Source organism: Antechinus flavipes, chromosome 5, assembly GCF_016432865.1.
Source record: "Antechinus flavipes isolate AdamAnt ecotype Samford, QLD, Australia chromosome 5, AdamAnt_v2, whole genome shotgun sequence".
Classification (NCBI taxonomy): domain Eukaryota; kingdom Metazoa; phylum Chordata; class Mammalia; order Dasyuromorphia; family Dasyuridae; genus Antechinus; species Antechinus flavipes.
In genome coordinates this window covers 230,869,636-230,885,601 of record NC_067402.1, presented here as the reverse complement: position 1 = coordinate 230,885,601, position 15,966 = coordinate 230,869,636, and the positions used below count along the sequence as shown (strand labels likewise).

At 35.9% G+C, this 15,966-nt stretch overlaps 1 protein-coding gene across 1 annotated transcript; it reads left to right on the top strand.

Moving 5' to 3' along the window:
• Nucleotides 1–653: 653 nt before the first annotated feature.
• LOC127537851 (nuclear nucleic acid-binding protein C1D-like) lies at nt 654–2,715 on the top strand. The gene has a single exon (XM_051961173.1). It carries the CDS (start codon nt 698–700, stop codon nt 1,124–1,126), a length of 429 nt encoding a protein of 142 aa, XP_051817133.1. The 5' UTR covers nt 654–697; the 3' UTR covers nt 1,127–2,715.
• The last annotated feature ends 13,251 nt before the right edge of the window (nt 2,716–15,966 follow it).

Sequence of the window (15,966 nt, the reverse complement as noted above, 5' to 3'; positions counted from 1 at the left end):
GAGCTCACTCACAAATTTTTGCTCTTTCTATGGGGGTATCAGCCAGGTTATTCCATTCATTAGACCATACTGACATATTTACAATTTGCTGTGAGAAATGTAGGCAAAATTCTTCCATTGATCCTTACCCAAATGTCCATTTCTCTTCTGCAAACCACTCTGATAAATCCTTAGCCACAACCTAAGGATCAGTATAAATAAAAATCTTCTCTTCATCCTTTAAGAATCTAACAAGCCATACATTTAGCTCATAGCGCATTCCACTGAAAAGAATTTCCAGGATACCTATCTCTCAAGGAATCTTCAATCATCAATTACTAGATTAATAGCACTAAAGTTCAAATGCATATATCTTTCTAATAACAGGCAGAATCATAAGTAAACCAAGCAAAACAAGATTCTTCAAGATTGGACTAACAGAAGGGATGAAGCATTGAAGCTAGAAGAGGAAGTCTCAACGCCCAACAATGATACCACTTTTTTCATGAAGAGTACTAACTTCTGAGAGACTGTGGAGAATATAATCTTTGGTGTTTTATTTCCATTTGATAATGGAGTCTTCGTATGGCCTACTCAATCCTTTTAGAGCTTCTATCTTACATTGCCCAATCATAGTGGGCAGTTCTGAGCAAAAGGTAATCATGTGGCGGAGTCGCCGTCGCCGTCGTCCGGAGGATCGAATGCCAGAGGAGTTAGCATGGCAGAAGAAGAAATTAGTGGAGAAGACTATCCAACAGAAATTCATGACTATCTGTCAACATTTGATAATTCCCTTCGTTCTGTGGATGAAATGCTAAAGACTATGATGTCAGTTTCTAGAAATGAGTTATTACAAAAGTTGGACCCACTTGAACAGGCCAAGTTGGATTTAGTTTCTGCTTATACATTGAATTCAATGTTTTGGGTTTACTTGGCCACTCAAGGAGTTAATCCCAAGGAACATCCAGTAAAGCAAGAAATAGATAGAATAAGAATATATATAAACAGAGTCAAAGAAATTACAGACAAGAAAATGGCTGCCAAATTGGATAAAGGAGCTGCTTCAAGATTTGTAAGGAATGCCCTTTGGGAAGCCAAAACAGAAAAAGGATCAAAGTCTTCAAATAAAGGAAAAAGGAAAAAGTGAATTTTTGTTTTTGTTTGGTCATTATTTAGAAATATTCCATATTAACTGTTGGCCTATCCCTTCAAAAATAGGCAGAAAATGGAAGAAGATTTTATTGAATTTCAACTAGATTTTAATATTTGTTGGTATGACATTTTTCTTGGATTTGTTTCATAATGTGTTCCCTTCAATATTTTAATTGATTTTTCTAGTTCTTAAAAATTTTAAATTTCATATCCATATTTTGCTAAGTACTAATCTGTAAATTATTATGTTTCAGCTCAGTCTTTTTTGTAAACATATTTGTTATTATACTGCCCTTATGAATTAGAGGAATTCTGCAAGTGAAATTCAGTGTTATTAGTATATCTGTTTATAATATATTGTGTTAAAAAAAGGATAAAGTGACTTAATATTTCTTTATAGCACAAATACTACCTTTTTTGTTTTTAAAAATCATTGATAATTTAAAAATTAATAATTTAAATATGATATTAAAGCTTAAAAGGTCATATATAGCTTACAATTATTTGTCTACAATGTCCATTTAAAAGTAAATGAAAATGTTATTTAAGAATTGAGATTGCATCCTGAGGGACTAGGTTTTGAGTAAAGAATCAGAAATTCTTTGACCGAAAGAATCCCATATATTTATTTTCATCACCCTCCTTTTACCAGTGAAAATTGTAGCCCAGAAGTGTCTTGTTCCCATTCTCTCACTCTAAAAGCTAAGGCTGTTATCTTTATTGTTTCAATAACTCTTCTGAATAGGTTTTTTTCAGTTGATTCACAAGATAGTCATCCTGTTCATAGAAACTGTATTGTAGAGGTTCCTGTGAATCATTAACCATAATTATTTGTTCTTGATTCAGAATATTTAGGCAGCTATTTAAGCTTTCTCTTTTTAAAGTGCTTTGTCTATTCTTTCAGTTGTATTTTCTTAGATTACATTATGATAATACTTGCAAGTATCTGTGTCAAGTATAATCTAAACCAGAGAGGTTATAGCAGCCTTATAATTTGTCTCATTTTGGTGGAACATTTATTAGTGATAGTTCTGTATTGAACTTTTCAATATTTCATGAACTTTAAGCCCATGAACTTTGACTGTATATTTCCAATTAATGCAAATGTAAAAAAACCCATGCCATCACATAGAGATATGCCAAGAACAGTAAAATATTTTAATTTTTGAGAAAGAAGATGATATGATTTCTGTGTGATTAATTCTCCATATGTAACCTTGAATAAATGGATTTCTTGATTTATAGAAACAGGTATTGGAAATGGTCTTAAAATGTAATGGATTTTGTAAAGCATTTTGGGCTCTTTCTATGACACGTGATGAGAAAAGCATTGATGGAGGCACAAATTCTGTTCTGGCTATAATGTCAGATAATTTGAAGAGTGGAAGAACATTTATAACTGCTGCATTCTCCACTTGCAGCCTCTAAAATAAAATTATTTTCTTTAATTTTGTGATAATTATTATCAAATTAAATGTAGTATATGTTTTTATGTTGTCTATAGCTGTTATGTAATGGTTATTTCTGAATATTTCCTAATTTTTAAAATAAAAATAAAGGAAATTATTTGTCATAAAAAAAAAAGGTAATCATGTTTCATCATCTATTCAGTAGCAACTAAGATATCAAAACATAAACACAGTAGTTTTTTGAACCTGGTACAAGTGATTGTTTCAATGAAATTATGTCTCCAGAAGCCCAATTGTCACTTTACCTTGCCTTGGTACTTGCCAAAGACTCTACTTGGCCTGATTCTTATGAACAGACAACTCCAGGAACATAGAAGCATAAGAGAAGAGATTTGTAGACAGTCCACTTCAAATCTTCTAAGGTTAAATTGGTAAAGTTGGCAGAGTAGGAAGAAACAGTATAGCCCAACTTTCCCTCACAACCCATTCAAACAAAGATCTAGGAAGAGAACCCAACTAAGCAGTGACTGAGAAATCCAAAGGAAATGCACAGTGAGTCATTTTTCCAATCCATGTCATTATAAGAAAAAATCAATAGAGCTTGAAGCATTGGGAAAGGAGCCAGGTCAAAAAGATCTATCATAGCAGTGGGATTGAACTAAGGCCTAGGCTATGTAACAGGGCAAGAACTGGTTTTAAGTCCATCTAAGATTGAGCTTGATGCTGTATACAATGTAGAAGTCAGTCAATATCTATGTTGCTCTAATTTCATTTGCAGCATGGGGAGAAAACTGCAGCTAGTCATGAATCTGACCTGAAGATATAGTTAATAGTTATATAGTTAAGACCTTTCCTAGGATTATGTACTGGGTCAAGAGAAGGAACAGGAGTAAGCAGCAGCTGTGGCATTGATCCTTGAGCTGGGTTGGAGATTGGTCCTTCAGACCCAGGCTTAGCACTGCAATTAAGTGACCAGGGCAAAGCTTAGACTAAAGATGAAGCTTTTTCAGATAAATAATAGAGGCTGAGGCAGAAATAGTTTACTGAAGCTCCAATAAGTGTAAGCCTGTATTGTCCAGACCAAACCAGGCTCATGTACTTTCAAAGTTTAAATAAGGAAAATAGCAATAAAATTTTCTCTTATATTAGACCACTTAGGTTCATTGAAAGTTCTTGGCCTTAAACATTTCTAAGATCTTTAAAAAACATAGTACTTCAGACACTGCTAAATACTTTACAAATATTTTATTTGTTCTTTACATCCACCTGGTAAGATTAAGTTGCTATTCTTATCTAAATTTTATAGTTGAAGAAACAAGAAGAAAGTTAAGTATCTAGCTTAGGGTCATAAAGCTAAAAAGCATCTGAGATCAGATTTGAATTCAGGTCTCCCTGATTCCAGAATCAGCATTTTATCCATTGTGCCACCTATCTGCTGCTTCACACAAATCAGGGTTAAACAAAGTCCTGATATTCCCTACAAAAATGCAGAGCCTGGCACTAACACTGAGTCTTAATTCAGGAATTATGGCTGGAAGAATAAGTAAACAAAAAAGATTACCTATCATAAAAAATATATTATGGTATCAGAAATACCCAAGACACAAATCTAGAAAAAGGAAATAGCTTTGAAACATCAGCAAGCAAAACTCCAAAGAAAAACATAACTTGGCTTTAAGGTCAACCAGAAGTAAAACAATAATTTTTAAAGTAAATTTTAAAATTATATTACAAATGAAATGACAAAAGTAGAGGAAAATAAATGAGATGGGAGGAAAAAGTTAAAAGAGGAATTTATAGCTTAGATGTATAAAACCTATCTATCCATCTATCTATCTATCTATAAAGATGCTCTGAAAATTAAAATGGACCAAATAGAAATTAATGAATCCATGAGACAATTTAAAAAAATCTTAAAAGTCAAAATCAAGAAAGAGAGGAAAAGAGAAAGAAATATAAAGTATCTCAAGTATTAAAAAAAAAAAAAAGTACCTAGAACACATGATAAAGATGAAATTAGCTAAAAATTAGAACTACCAAAAAGTTTGGAAATCATCTTTCAAGAAATCTCTAAAGAAAAATATCTATATTTATTAGAATCAGAAGGCAAAATAAAAAAAAATCCACCAATCAATCATCATCTAAATAAAACTCAAAAACAGAAACTCCTGAGAATATTGTACCCCAAATCCAGAGCTTCTAGATGAAATTTTTAAAAATATTCCAAGAAATCAGAAAGAAGATCCAATACCAAGGAGTCACAATGAGGATCACACAAGATCTAGCTCTATAGGTGCAGAGTATTTGGAATACAATATTACAAAAGGCAAAAATCATAGGCTCATCACTAAGAAGAACTTAGCCAAGAAAAGGCATGATTCTACAAAGAATAAAATTAATCTTTAATGAAGTGATCGGCAAACATTATAGTTGAAAAGACAGAGGTGGACAAAAATTTTAAAATACAAATATAGGTGTCAAAAAAAAAGTATTTGAGAAATTAAAGGAACCATAGAAGCCTAAAATGCCTATATTCTAAAAGATGAAGATGAAATGAAATAGAGCAACTATGCAGTTGTTTTGTTACATTTAATGATTTTGAAAGAAGGAAAGGAAGGGAAAAGAAAATATGCCAGAGAAGAAAGAGGAAGGAAGGAAGAGGAACTTACTATCTTATCTAGAGTCCCAAGAAGAAGACTCAATAAGGAAAAGGTGAGTGAATAGGCAATACTTTCTACGAATTGGTCAAAGAGTAGAATACAGATAGAATATGGTGTAAAAATATATTCAGCTGAACAAAGAAAAAGGAGGTAATGGGGAAGCAGAGAATGGGAAATAAAGAGGAATTAATCATAAGCAAAACAAATTAACTTTGAAGGTGGATCACTAAGAAAGTTTAAAAGAAAATAATGTATAAAACTAATGAATGGACTCTGGGAAAGGGAAAGAGAAAAGAGGCAAAACTCAGAAGCAGATTGCATCAAGCATACAACAATGGTTTTAAGCCTTCCCCCTATCCTCCTCCCCCCCCTTTTTTAAACACCCTTTCAAATGTGGTTGAGAGCATGGGGAATAAAGAGAGGGACAAAAGGAAAAACACAATTAACAACCATAACTAAATTTGAATGGGATGAACTAACAAAGGGGAAAAACCCTGGGATTTTATATTTACAAAGGAATTTTATCAACTACTCAAAGAAAAGATAATTTCAATATAATACAACTTGGTCTCAAGAAAAAGAAACATAATCTAGAAGAGACAGCCAGTGACTTGAAGTCCAGTGTAGAGTTTCTCTAGGTAAGTACATACATAGTCTTGCTGCTCATAGCTGCTTCTGTAGGAAGGGAAGGGAGGAGGAGGAAGAAAAGTTTCTCCCTTCCTCTCTCAAGTCCAAGAGAGAAAATGCCCAAATTCTAAGTGGCACATTCAAAAAGAAAAGAAAGAGAAAGATATGTGTTAAGGAGCTTTTATCCTCTCTTTTCATAGCCTCCTGTATAAGGGTTCTTCCTGCCTACGTGGCCAATCAGCTTTGACACAACCCCACAATCATGGGCCCCACTAAGGAGCTGTGGTGTCACTGCAAAACATAATTCTTTCAGCTCCATGATTACTCTTGCTACAATTCTATCCTCAGTACCTAGGACAAAAAAAAAATTTTTTTTGGGGGGGGTACAAATTGTATTTCGTATCAAGAACTCCAGTGTAAAACTCTTATCAATAAAAATCAGCATTTTTTCTGTACATGACACATACCTGGAGGACCCAAGAGTTGAGGTGACTTGCTTAACAGCCACACAATGAGTATATATCTAGAGCCTCCTAATTCCAAGACTTGTCTTTGTCCACTCTTCCATGCTGCTTTGACCACAGTGAGCTTTTATTACATGATTGTTAAAAGTAATAGATAAAGAACTATGAAGTTACTGCTGCAGTAACATGGCCCCATGATTAGAGAAACATAATATTGGAAGAAGTCATAGGAGACATAATGTAAGAATCACTGGACTACCTTGAAAGCCATAATCAAAAGGAGGACCTGTTATTTTTATTCTATTCTATTCTAATAATTTTACTATATTCTGTATATAATTTGAAAAATTATAAAAAACTATTGATATTCTAGACCCGGAGGCCAAAATAGATATTGAAAGAATCCACTAATCATCTCTGGAAAGAGGTCCCAGAATGAAAACTCTAAGGAACATTATAGCCAAATTTCAGAGATACCAAATCAAGGAGATAATCTAATTTAACCCCTTAATTTTACAGATGAAGAAATTAAGGTTCAGAAAAGTTTTTCTTTGGGACAAATAAAGTATTTAGGTGCCAAAAGTATATTTGCATTCTGGTCGTCTGATTCCAACGTCCAGAGCTTTCCACATTGTAGCTATCAGTGTAGCAATAAAATAAATAATACTGTTGCTATAATCCTTAGAGTCAAGTACTCATGGGTCTTAAAAAAAAATAGATTTAGACTATATGCTGAGAGTGACCCTAAAAGTACACTGGCAAACAGCTATGGTAGCATGTCCCAGGATGGAGGAGGGATGATAAGACCATGAAGTCTAATTGACAAAACAGGTATTCTGCTGCTGTTTGACAAACCTGGTAAGACAAGATGAAAAACAAAACAAAACAAATAACTCCTCCCCCAAACCAGGGGAGATTGTGATTCTTCCAAGGAAAGCCAATTATCATCTCAGAGACTGTGGTAGTATCACACACAGTACACACACAGTTCTTCAAGGAACTGTGGTTTAATTATTCCCCCATTCTGTTCTCAATTCAGCAGACAGATTTGTCGATAACTATCACCATTGACATAAAGACTGGCCAAGTAACTGGATAAAGTGGGAGATTGGGGAAAGGCACACAGAGAAATCTTTACTAACGGAAAGAATTTTCTCCAGTGAAGACCTATTTATTTTGTAGGAAGGAAATGGAAAGAAAACATTTTTTCTGCTAAAATTTGTATTTGAATTTAATTTATGCCCTATAACTAGGGAATTTTTCTCTTAATACTATATGACTACAAAGTACTAAAATTAATTAAGCTGAGAGATGTTTGGAAATCTCAAGGTATAGTGAACAGAATGCTGGATTTTGGAGACAAAGGATCTTTGTTAAAATCCTAGCTTTGCCACTTAGTAGCTTATGATGTTGGATAAGTCATAGAGACAGTGTAGTACAATGGTTTTAAAATGGCTTCAAATTCTAATTCTGACTACCTGAGCAACTTTGAGAAAGTTATTTCACCTCTCTGGGACTCAGTTTCTTCATCTATAAAAATAAGCCAGACTACATAGCATATGAGATCCTTTTTAGTTCTAGATCCCATCACTATGATTCCTTGACTTCATCCTTCTGAACTTCAGTTTGCTCATCTATTAAATGAGGAGTTGAGGAAAGAAAATCTTTCCATTTGTGATCCAGTAAATTTTTTAGAAGAGGAGTGATCTATTTTCCTAAACTGGGTAAGTAGGAATCAAAGATTAGAGATGTTCTAATGATCCCATTCAATCCTTTGCTTTAGTCTTACACCAGCAACCTTCACAGTGCTCTCCTTCCTTTGCAAACACTGGAAGAGAGAGCCTAGGGTTGGGGAGGGTTGGGGAGGAAACCTACTTTTGTCACAGCATTGTATTAGCGTGTTTCTCCGATAATAAGACCTATCCTGAAAATAAGCCCTCCCCTTACTGTGTAAGATTCCTCTAAAATAAGCCCTCCCCCGAAAATAAGCCCTATTGAGATTGCTACTGTAGGGAAGGTGATCCCCTGTGCTACACACTTATGGTACCCTCTAAGCGGGAGTGAGGGGGCATGATGAAGGATAAAAAAAGAACTCAGGGGGCATGATGGAGGATAAAAGAAGAACTCAGGGGGCATCATGGAAGATAGAACAAGCACTCAGGGAGCATGATGGGGTTAAAACATTATTGAGGGGCATGATGGAGTGAAAAGAAGGACTGATGGTCATAATTTTATTATTCTGTCTGCACGGGTCATCTGTGTTTTGGCAATTCATTTGGATGGAAAGAAAGCCACACCTCTAATCATCAATAAGAGCAAGAAAGATAAGATTGAACGTGCATCAGGCATTTACGTTCTTGAAACCGAAAAAGCCTGGTATATACAAGCCATTATAAGAAAGTGGGTTGATTTAATGCTGCCACTTGTTATGCGAGGTAATCAAAGAGGTCTGATAATCTAGGATTCAGCCAGCACTCACCTCGCTAAAGAAATGAAGAACTTCCTTGCAGAGAGAAGAATAGAGCAAGTAATGATCCTGCAGGAATGACTGCCTATCTCCAGACCCTTCATATTGCAATAAACAAGCCATTCAAGGACCATTTGCGCATGGAAGTCAATGACTACAATGAAAATAGAATGGAAAGAAATCAGCGTGGAAACTTTGTGAAGCCCTGTCTGCAAGAAGTCGTGACTTGGGTGAAGAAGTCATGGGATAAAATTACTGACAGCTGTGTCTCCAAGGCACTACGAGCAGGTTACCTGGACAAGACATGTTCATTTAAAGAGAGCTATATTGCTGGACATGACAGATTGGGTCCACTTCTTCTGAAGGAAATAGAGGCGCAAGACATCCAGGACGCAATTCAGGGTATGGACACTTATGACGATGTTGTTGAAGAAGATGACATGATCATTATTGAACAAAGGTACTTTTTTTTGTTCACATTTACCTGTTTATTAAAATTGCTGTCAATGTTCATTAAAATAAGCCCTCCTCTGAAAATAAGCCCTCTGGTGTTTTTCTGTCCAAAAAAAAATTTAATAAGACAGTGTCTTATTATCAGGGAAACACAGTATATAGCATGTACAAGGTTGTGTACCCAGGGAACTTTATTTTTAATTTTCAAGACAAATATTTAGTATTCATTGAAAAAGAACAAGAATTTAGAAAATTCATGAAACCTGAACTTCCCCCCTCCAAAAAAAAATTAACAACCAAAGTTTACTTTGTGAAGAGGTCTTTTTAATCAAAACCTTCTCTTTCCCCTTCTCTTTCCCCCGTCCCCTATTTATACAATAATCTTTTCATCTTTATTTTCTAGGGCAAAACAATTTTTTCCCAGCTAGACTCTGTTTCCTTAGCCCCACACTCTGTGATGAAAGACCAATGGTAGAATTTAAGGACCGGTGAACAGAGATGCATACTTCTAAAATTTTAAATAAATTTTGCCTTTTTCACCTGTACCAACCAAAACCTTAAGGCCACATAACTCAGAATGATCCAGGGAAAATAAAGAAGCCTGAAAGAAAAAAATTGTCTAGTTGATTTTTCCCTGAACTGTCTGAAGGCAGCCAGATGGAGTTCCAAGGCACAAGGGAGATCCCCGGGGCAGAAACAGGGAAAGAAGAACCCAGACCCCAGTAGAAAAGTAGATTTCCCTTAGAAACACCAGTTAAGCAATGAGGTGGCACCACAGAGAATCTAAAAAAGGATTATAGAAAGCCATAGGACTACAGACTAATCAGAGTACTAGACCAGAGGTTCTAACCATCTTCCCCTTTGGCAGACCAGTGAAGCCCTTCTCAGAATGTTTTAAAACTCATAAAATACATAGATTTACAAAGGAAACCAATTATATTTAAATATAATTATTGAAATATTTTAAACAACAAGTTCATAGATGCCTGGGTAAGAAGAGCAATGGAGTAACTACTCCATTTCTATGCAAGTGGGAAAAGAAAGGAGGAAGTAGCAATACTGGTGATTGTAGCAAACTGGGGTTCCAAGAGATTAAAAAAGCCACTCTCACCCCTGATGAGCTCTTGATCTAGGCAAAGGGCTGCTAACACACTAGGATGTACCTGAATCCACCCTGTAATACATCTATGACCTCACTATTATTGTTCCCATGAGGTTTAAGCCCATGAAGCTAGATGGAGTGAAATACACCTGAAAGTGATTGGCCAGGAGTCAAGAAGACCTAAGTTCAAATCTGAACTCAGATACTAGCTGTATCATTTAACTTCCATTTGCCAATGAGAATACAAGGCCTACCTCACATTTGCTTTGTGTCCTTAATGTTTGAAGAGGACCAATGGCATGATCATGGCTTTGAGGCAGAGTTGCACAGTCATCAAGTTACTGCCTTCCTGAGTCACTGGCCTGGGATGCAGTGAATGAGCTTAGCACCCTCAGTGTTCAAGCTTTAAATCCTCCACAGTACCCACTTCAGCGACATTCATGACCATTAGAACAAATTGGTCTCATCTGCCCATTCCATTGGAGGAAGTCTTCACATTTTTAGGGACAGACATTCCTAACCCTGTTGATTCCTGTTGATTACCCTCAACCTGGTTTAGCCCATCTACCAAAAAAAGTTTTTCTATAAGTGGTCACTGCACATGCTATAGCTTCTTGGAGCCACAGATAAAAATTGGGTGAAAGATGGACACCAACTGTGGATAAGCAACCCTGAAAAGAGTTCCGCAATCCCTCACCCCAGAAGTGTTAGTTTTCCCTTATCTGCCTAAACATTGGGGTTTATACACTTATAGAATGACTAAAATTATGAACTTGAGCAACTAGGGATATAGTGGCAACATCAACATAACTACAGAAATATGGAAAGAGTGGGTTGGGGTGAAAAGAAGTGGGAGAAAGAAGACAGGATCAAATGAGATACTGTAAAACACTTAGCACAAAGTAGGAATTACATAAATACTTATTCTACATCCCTCCCTCTTCTAAGAAAGTTTGGAAATTGATCCTGACATTGAACTCAACTTTTTGATGAATATTAATAGTAATCTGATCCAGACTCAGGAAGTGATTGGTGGAAACAACTAGAAGTATTTGTGGGAAGAGATGCTTCAAAGAACAGCAAGCATTTGTATTGGGAGCAAAGCAATAACTTGGGCCCCCAAATTAGTGACTTCTGCAGACTTCTTCATCTCTTTCTTCTTTCTCCTCTTCATATAATTCTCTAGAAGCTGCTTGGAAATGAAAAAGAAGAATACTAAAAGCTCTCACTCATAGGGCAGGAAGGAACATGGAACTAGGGACAAAATTCTTTTAGTGTCCTCTAAGGTCTCACTTAAAAGTCAATCACAGAAATGAGGGATATAGTTTCATGAAGTGTTCCTGGACAATTTTAGGATAAAGCTCAGGATCTCGTGAGAGTTAATTAAATTTAGGTTTGAGGCTTAAATTTTAGGTTAAGTTCAAGAGGAATGCAGTTATGGTCAACATTAGCATGGTTAGCATTTGGGTTAGGATCAGAGATTAAAATGGGGGTTAGAGATGGTTTTAGAGATCTCATTAAGGTCAGTATCTGAGTTTATAATAAAAGCTGGGTCAAAGGTTTAGGTATCAGTTAATGTTGTGATTGGGATTATAATTACAGGATATATATTTTTATGCATAGCTGTAATGGAATGATATGGTGAGCAGGTCTATTCAACTATTTCTATTTGTTGCCTACCCTACTACTATTCTTACATGAACATGTGTGTGTGTGTGTGTGTGTGTGTATAAATGCTATCTCCTATCTGGGAAGTTGAAGTGTATAATTCAATCTTTTTTCTCTAAACTCCTAAACCAGAGAAAGGCCACCAGCAAAAAACATTGTAATGTTAACTCTGCTTCTGTCTCTGTTTCTCTGTCTCTGTCTCTCTCTCCCCCATGTTGAGACATTTCAACACTATTACTGGTTCTTGGCTTGTGGTTTGTGTCCTTTCAAACCCTAGGCAAACTTCATTTCCTACAAAGAAGAGACATTTTGTGTAGTCAAGCAGTAGCTTGCAGGTTATAGAGATGCTAGTGTTCTTGTAATGATAGGCAAAATCCTAACCTAGCTTTATATTAATTTATTCCCAAATTGAGAGTTGTTCTGAGATAGTTGGAATAAGAGGACTATCCTTTTGAGAATCAAAGTGTGGGAGGAAGAGAACCTTGACCCTAATTTTAATTGCTTAATTTTAATGTTCCTTTTTCCTGATGCTTCTTGATATTCCCATGGTTTCCCTGTTCCAATTAACCTGTTTTAATCTACTATGATATGAAGGCAGAGTGAATATTCATGGAAGAATCTAAGAAAAAGAAGTTTTTAATTGGCTGGAGGCTACACCAATGCATTGCATACTAAATTTGAAATATTCTATCTCAAACTACTTGAGAAATAATAGGAAAAAGAGGATGTCCATAAACACCTAAAGAACTTGTTATATGGCTAGCAGATTCAAAAGAAAGCATTTATTAAGAACCCACTCTTTTTCAGACACTGTGCTATTCACTGGGAATTCATGTTTCTTGAATGAATGTGGAAAGAAAAGTTGGGGGTAGGGAGTAGATTCTATATTTAGAGTTGTGATGAATTCACAGATCAATGAAACTATGAAATAGTATTTAAGTAGAAAAAATGGAGGCACTTATCTGAAATATTTTTAATGTAATTTAACTCATCATAACAGGGCAAGTTCTTCCTTAATATCACTTGGATTGATGGGCCTGCTTCTGAACAATTTTGACTTTAATCTCTTGACTAAAGGAAAAATCCAAATTTCTAGCAGAACTCGAGGTCCTCAAAAATCTAGGTCCAATTCTTCTTATTGGTTTGATATTTTCCTTAGCCTTGCGAATCTAATTAGAACTTTCAAATATATCATGCATATTGCAACTCTAAAGCTTTTGCAGAAAGAAAAGGAAAGACATTTCCTTTCCTAAAATGCTCTTTCTTCCATCTATCCAATATTGTTTCTGAAACCCTGATGGTCTTCCCTTCCCAGACTGATTTTAATTTTTTGACTAAGTAAAAGAGGCCATTCTTTGTCTCAAATCTTACCTAATCTTAATCACTGAATGGGTGTTGCCTCAGACAAACTGAGACCTGGGAAAGACTTTAGTTTAAAAAGGCATCCCAGTACATTTCCAATTGTCCTAAATATACATTTTGCCACTGAACTCAGGTGCCTCTGGAGGATAATGTGAGGCTGGTAACTTTGCAGCACCTCCCTCACTTATTCACTTGCATGTCATGGCATCAACTCCCTGATGTCTTGGTCCTCTTTGAGAATGAAGGACAAACAACAATAAACAGCAATTTCTAGTTATAATTCAAAGTCTAATTTGATTCTCATTAAAAAGAACATAGAGCTGTTATGAAGCAATGAGGAATAATAATAATAAAAGTAGCATGTAACAACCCTGAGGGGTAAGTGCTATTATTATCTCCATTTTATAGATGAGAAAACTGAATCTAAAAGAGAGTAAGGGAATAGTCAGGATGACCTGGATAATAACTGTCTAAAGACAGATTTGAACTCAGATCTTCTTGACTTCAACTTCAGGGTTCTCCCCTACCATAATCATTATGTCATTGTTCTTGTTACCCTCTAAAAGAAATTTGTATCTGACATTCACTGCTGGATTCTTGGAGGCGATAGTCTCATTCAGCCCTGGGACCAAACCATGGATCCTTTTGGTCCCAGTAAATCTCTCCATTAAATAAATTATTAAATTGTTCTCTAATCTCTATCTTGCTCAGTTTCTCCAGTATTACACAAGAACCCTGGCAATTTCTTTTGAGGGTAGTTTAGAGGATAGATACTGACTGGTTTTAGTCTAGTCAGTCTCTAAGATTAAAATAGGGAGGCATAAAGAATGTGCACTCTAGTGTGAATGTGTATGTATCTATACTTAAATATATCCATGATTAACTATAGCCTGCTTGGAGGAGGTGGGGTGGGAAGGAAAAGGGGAAAAAAGGAATAAAGTTAAAAAGTGTACAGCAGAGAAAGCAAAGATGGACAGCCATGAACACAATATTTTCTATTATTATTTATATTTTCTTGAAAAGGAAATTTATTGTTACATATTTTGAATCCTCCTTGATTCTGCTGGACACATGACAATGTGTTCTTTTACAATATTTTTTCTTTTTCTATTTTTCTTTTTCTTATTTTGCATATAGATTTTAAACAAATACATTAGTTTTTTTTTAAATGACCAAAAAAAAAACCCCAGTTCAGAAATAAAAAAGAATGCTCATTTTTGAGTGTGTCTAACAAGAAGCAAAGAGGAAGTATGGTTCAAAAAATATATTGTTAAGGACCATGCCTAAATACACTATAAGGTGCTGGTCAATTCTCAGAGAGGCTCCACAGCTATGAACATCTGAAGGAGTTGCAAAGCAGCCTTTACTGACACAGGTATTGTTTGTGGACTGGGAAAATAAATTGGAGGCAGAAGGAAGAAGAGAGAGGCAAGGGCCTCTCAGTAGGGAGGTCAGAGAACAGCAACTGCCTCTCAATCTCCTTGAATCACCATCATCCTCTCACAAGAAGAGAAGAAAACGTCTACCAGAGGTAAAGCAAAGTTCCCAATATATTGTGTTCCCAACAATATATTAAGCCTGAGGGCTCTGTTTACCTAAGAGTAGAAAGAACTTGACACTTGGGTATAAAGAATCTCTCACTAAAGATGAAAAGTTTTTTAGCTAAAACTCTGAAAGAACCAGACAGAGATTCTTTGAAGAAAAAAGCCAGAAAGATTTTTTTTTTCTCAGAAGAGACAGTGTTTGGGGTGGCAAGGCTACAGGAGAGGTAGATTGACAAAAGATTATGAACTGATAAGGAAATTTCAAGATTTATTTATGTCCAAGTGTGTAAGAGGGTCTGCCAACCCAGCTCTTCAGCCTTGGACAATCACACAGGGCACGGCTCAGGTAATCTGAACGTAGCCTTGTAAGGGTGAACAAAATGGCACTGGTGGAAGGGGCTCCCACCCTAAGGAGCAACATGGCAGTTCCCAGGAGAGGTGTGCCGGGCCTTAGAGGGGAGTACCTTGAATATCCTTATTAGGAAAAGAATGTACACAACATATCTATGCGTAGCTTCCTGTAGAGAATCATGTATCTACTATAGGCTAAGATGTGATTACGTATGAAATAGTAACTACAAACAAGCACCAAGAGGATAAAAGGACCTGCAGTCTTTGTAATAAACGGAGCCTCACACCACCCTGGCTCTCGCCCCTCAATACTCACAGTCTTCGCCATTTCAGGTGGACAGGCAGTGCTGGTCACATAAGGTCTGTTCCACTCCGGAGTTAGGGCTGTTGACCCCTAACACAAGTGGATCATTTTGGAGTGATCCAAAGTCAGGGTTATTGATGTGCCTGAAGAAGGAAAATCATTTTTCTAAGTTTAAATCTGGTTTCAGATACATACCAGTTGTGTGATTCTAGATAAGTCACTTAATCTTGTTCCTCATCTATAGAGCAAAGTAAATGTCAGTTTCCAGTATCTTTGCCAAGAAAACCCCCAAAGTCAGACATGATTGAAAATAACTGACCCAACAAAAAGTATGTAGCTGAGGTGAGATGAATAAGTAGGCAATGGGAAATTAAAAAGTTGAGGGATTGAGAGACTAAGGTATTTGAAGTAATATCTGAAGACA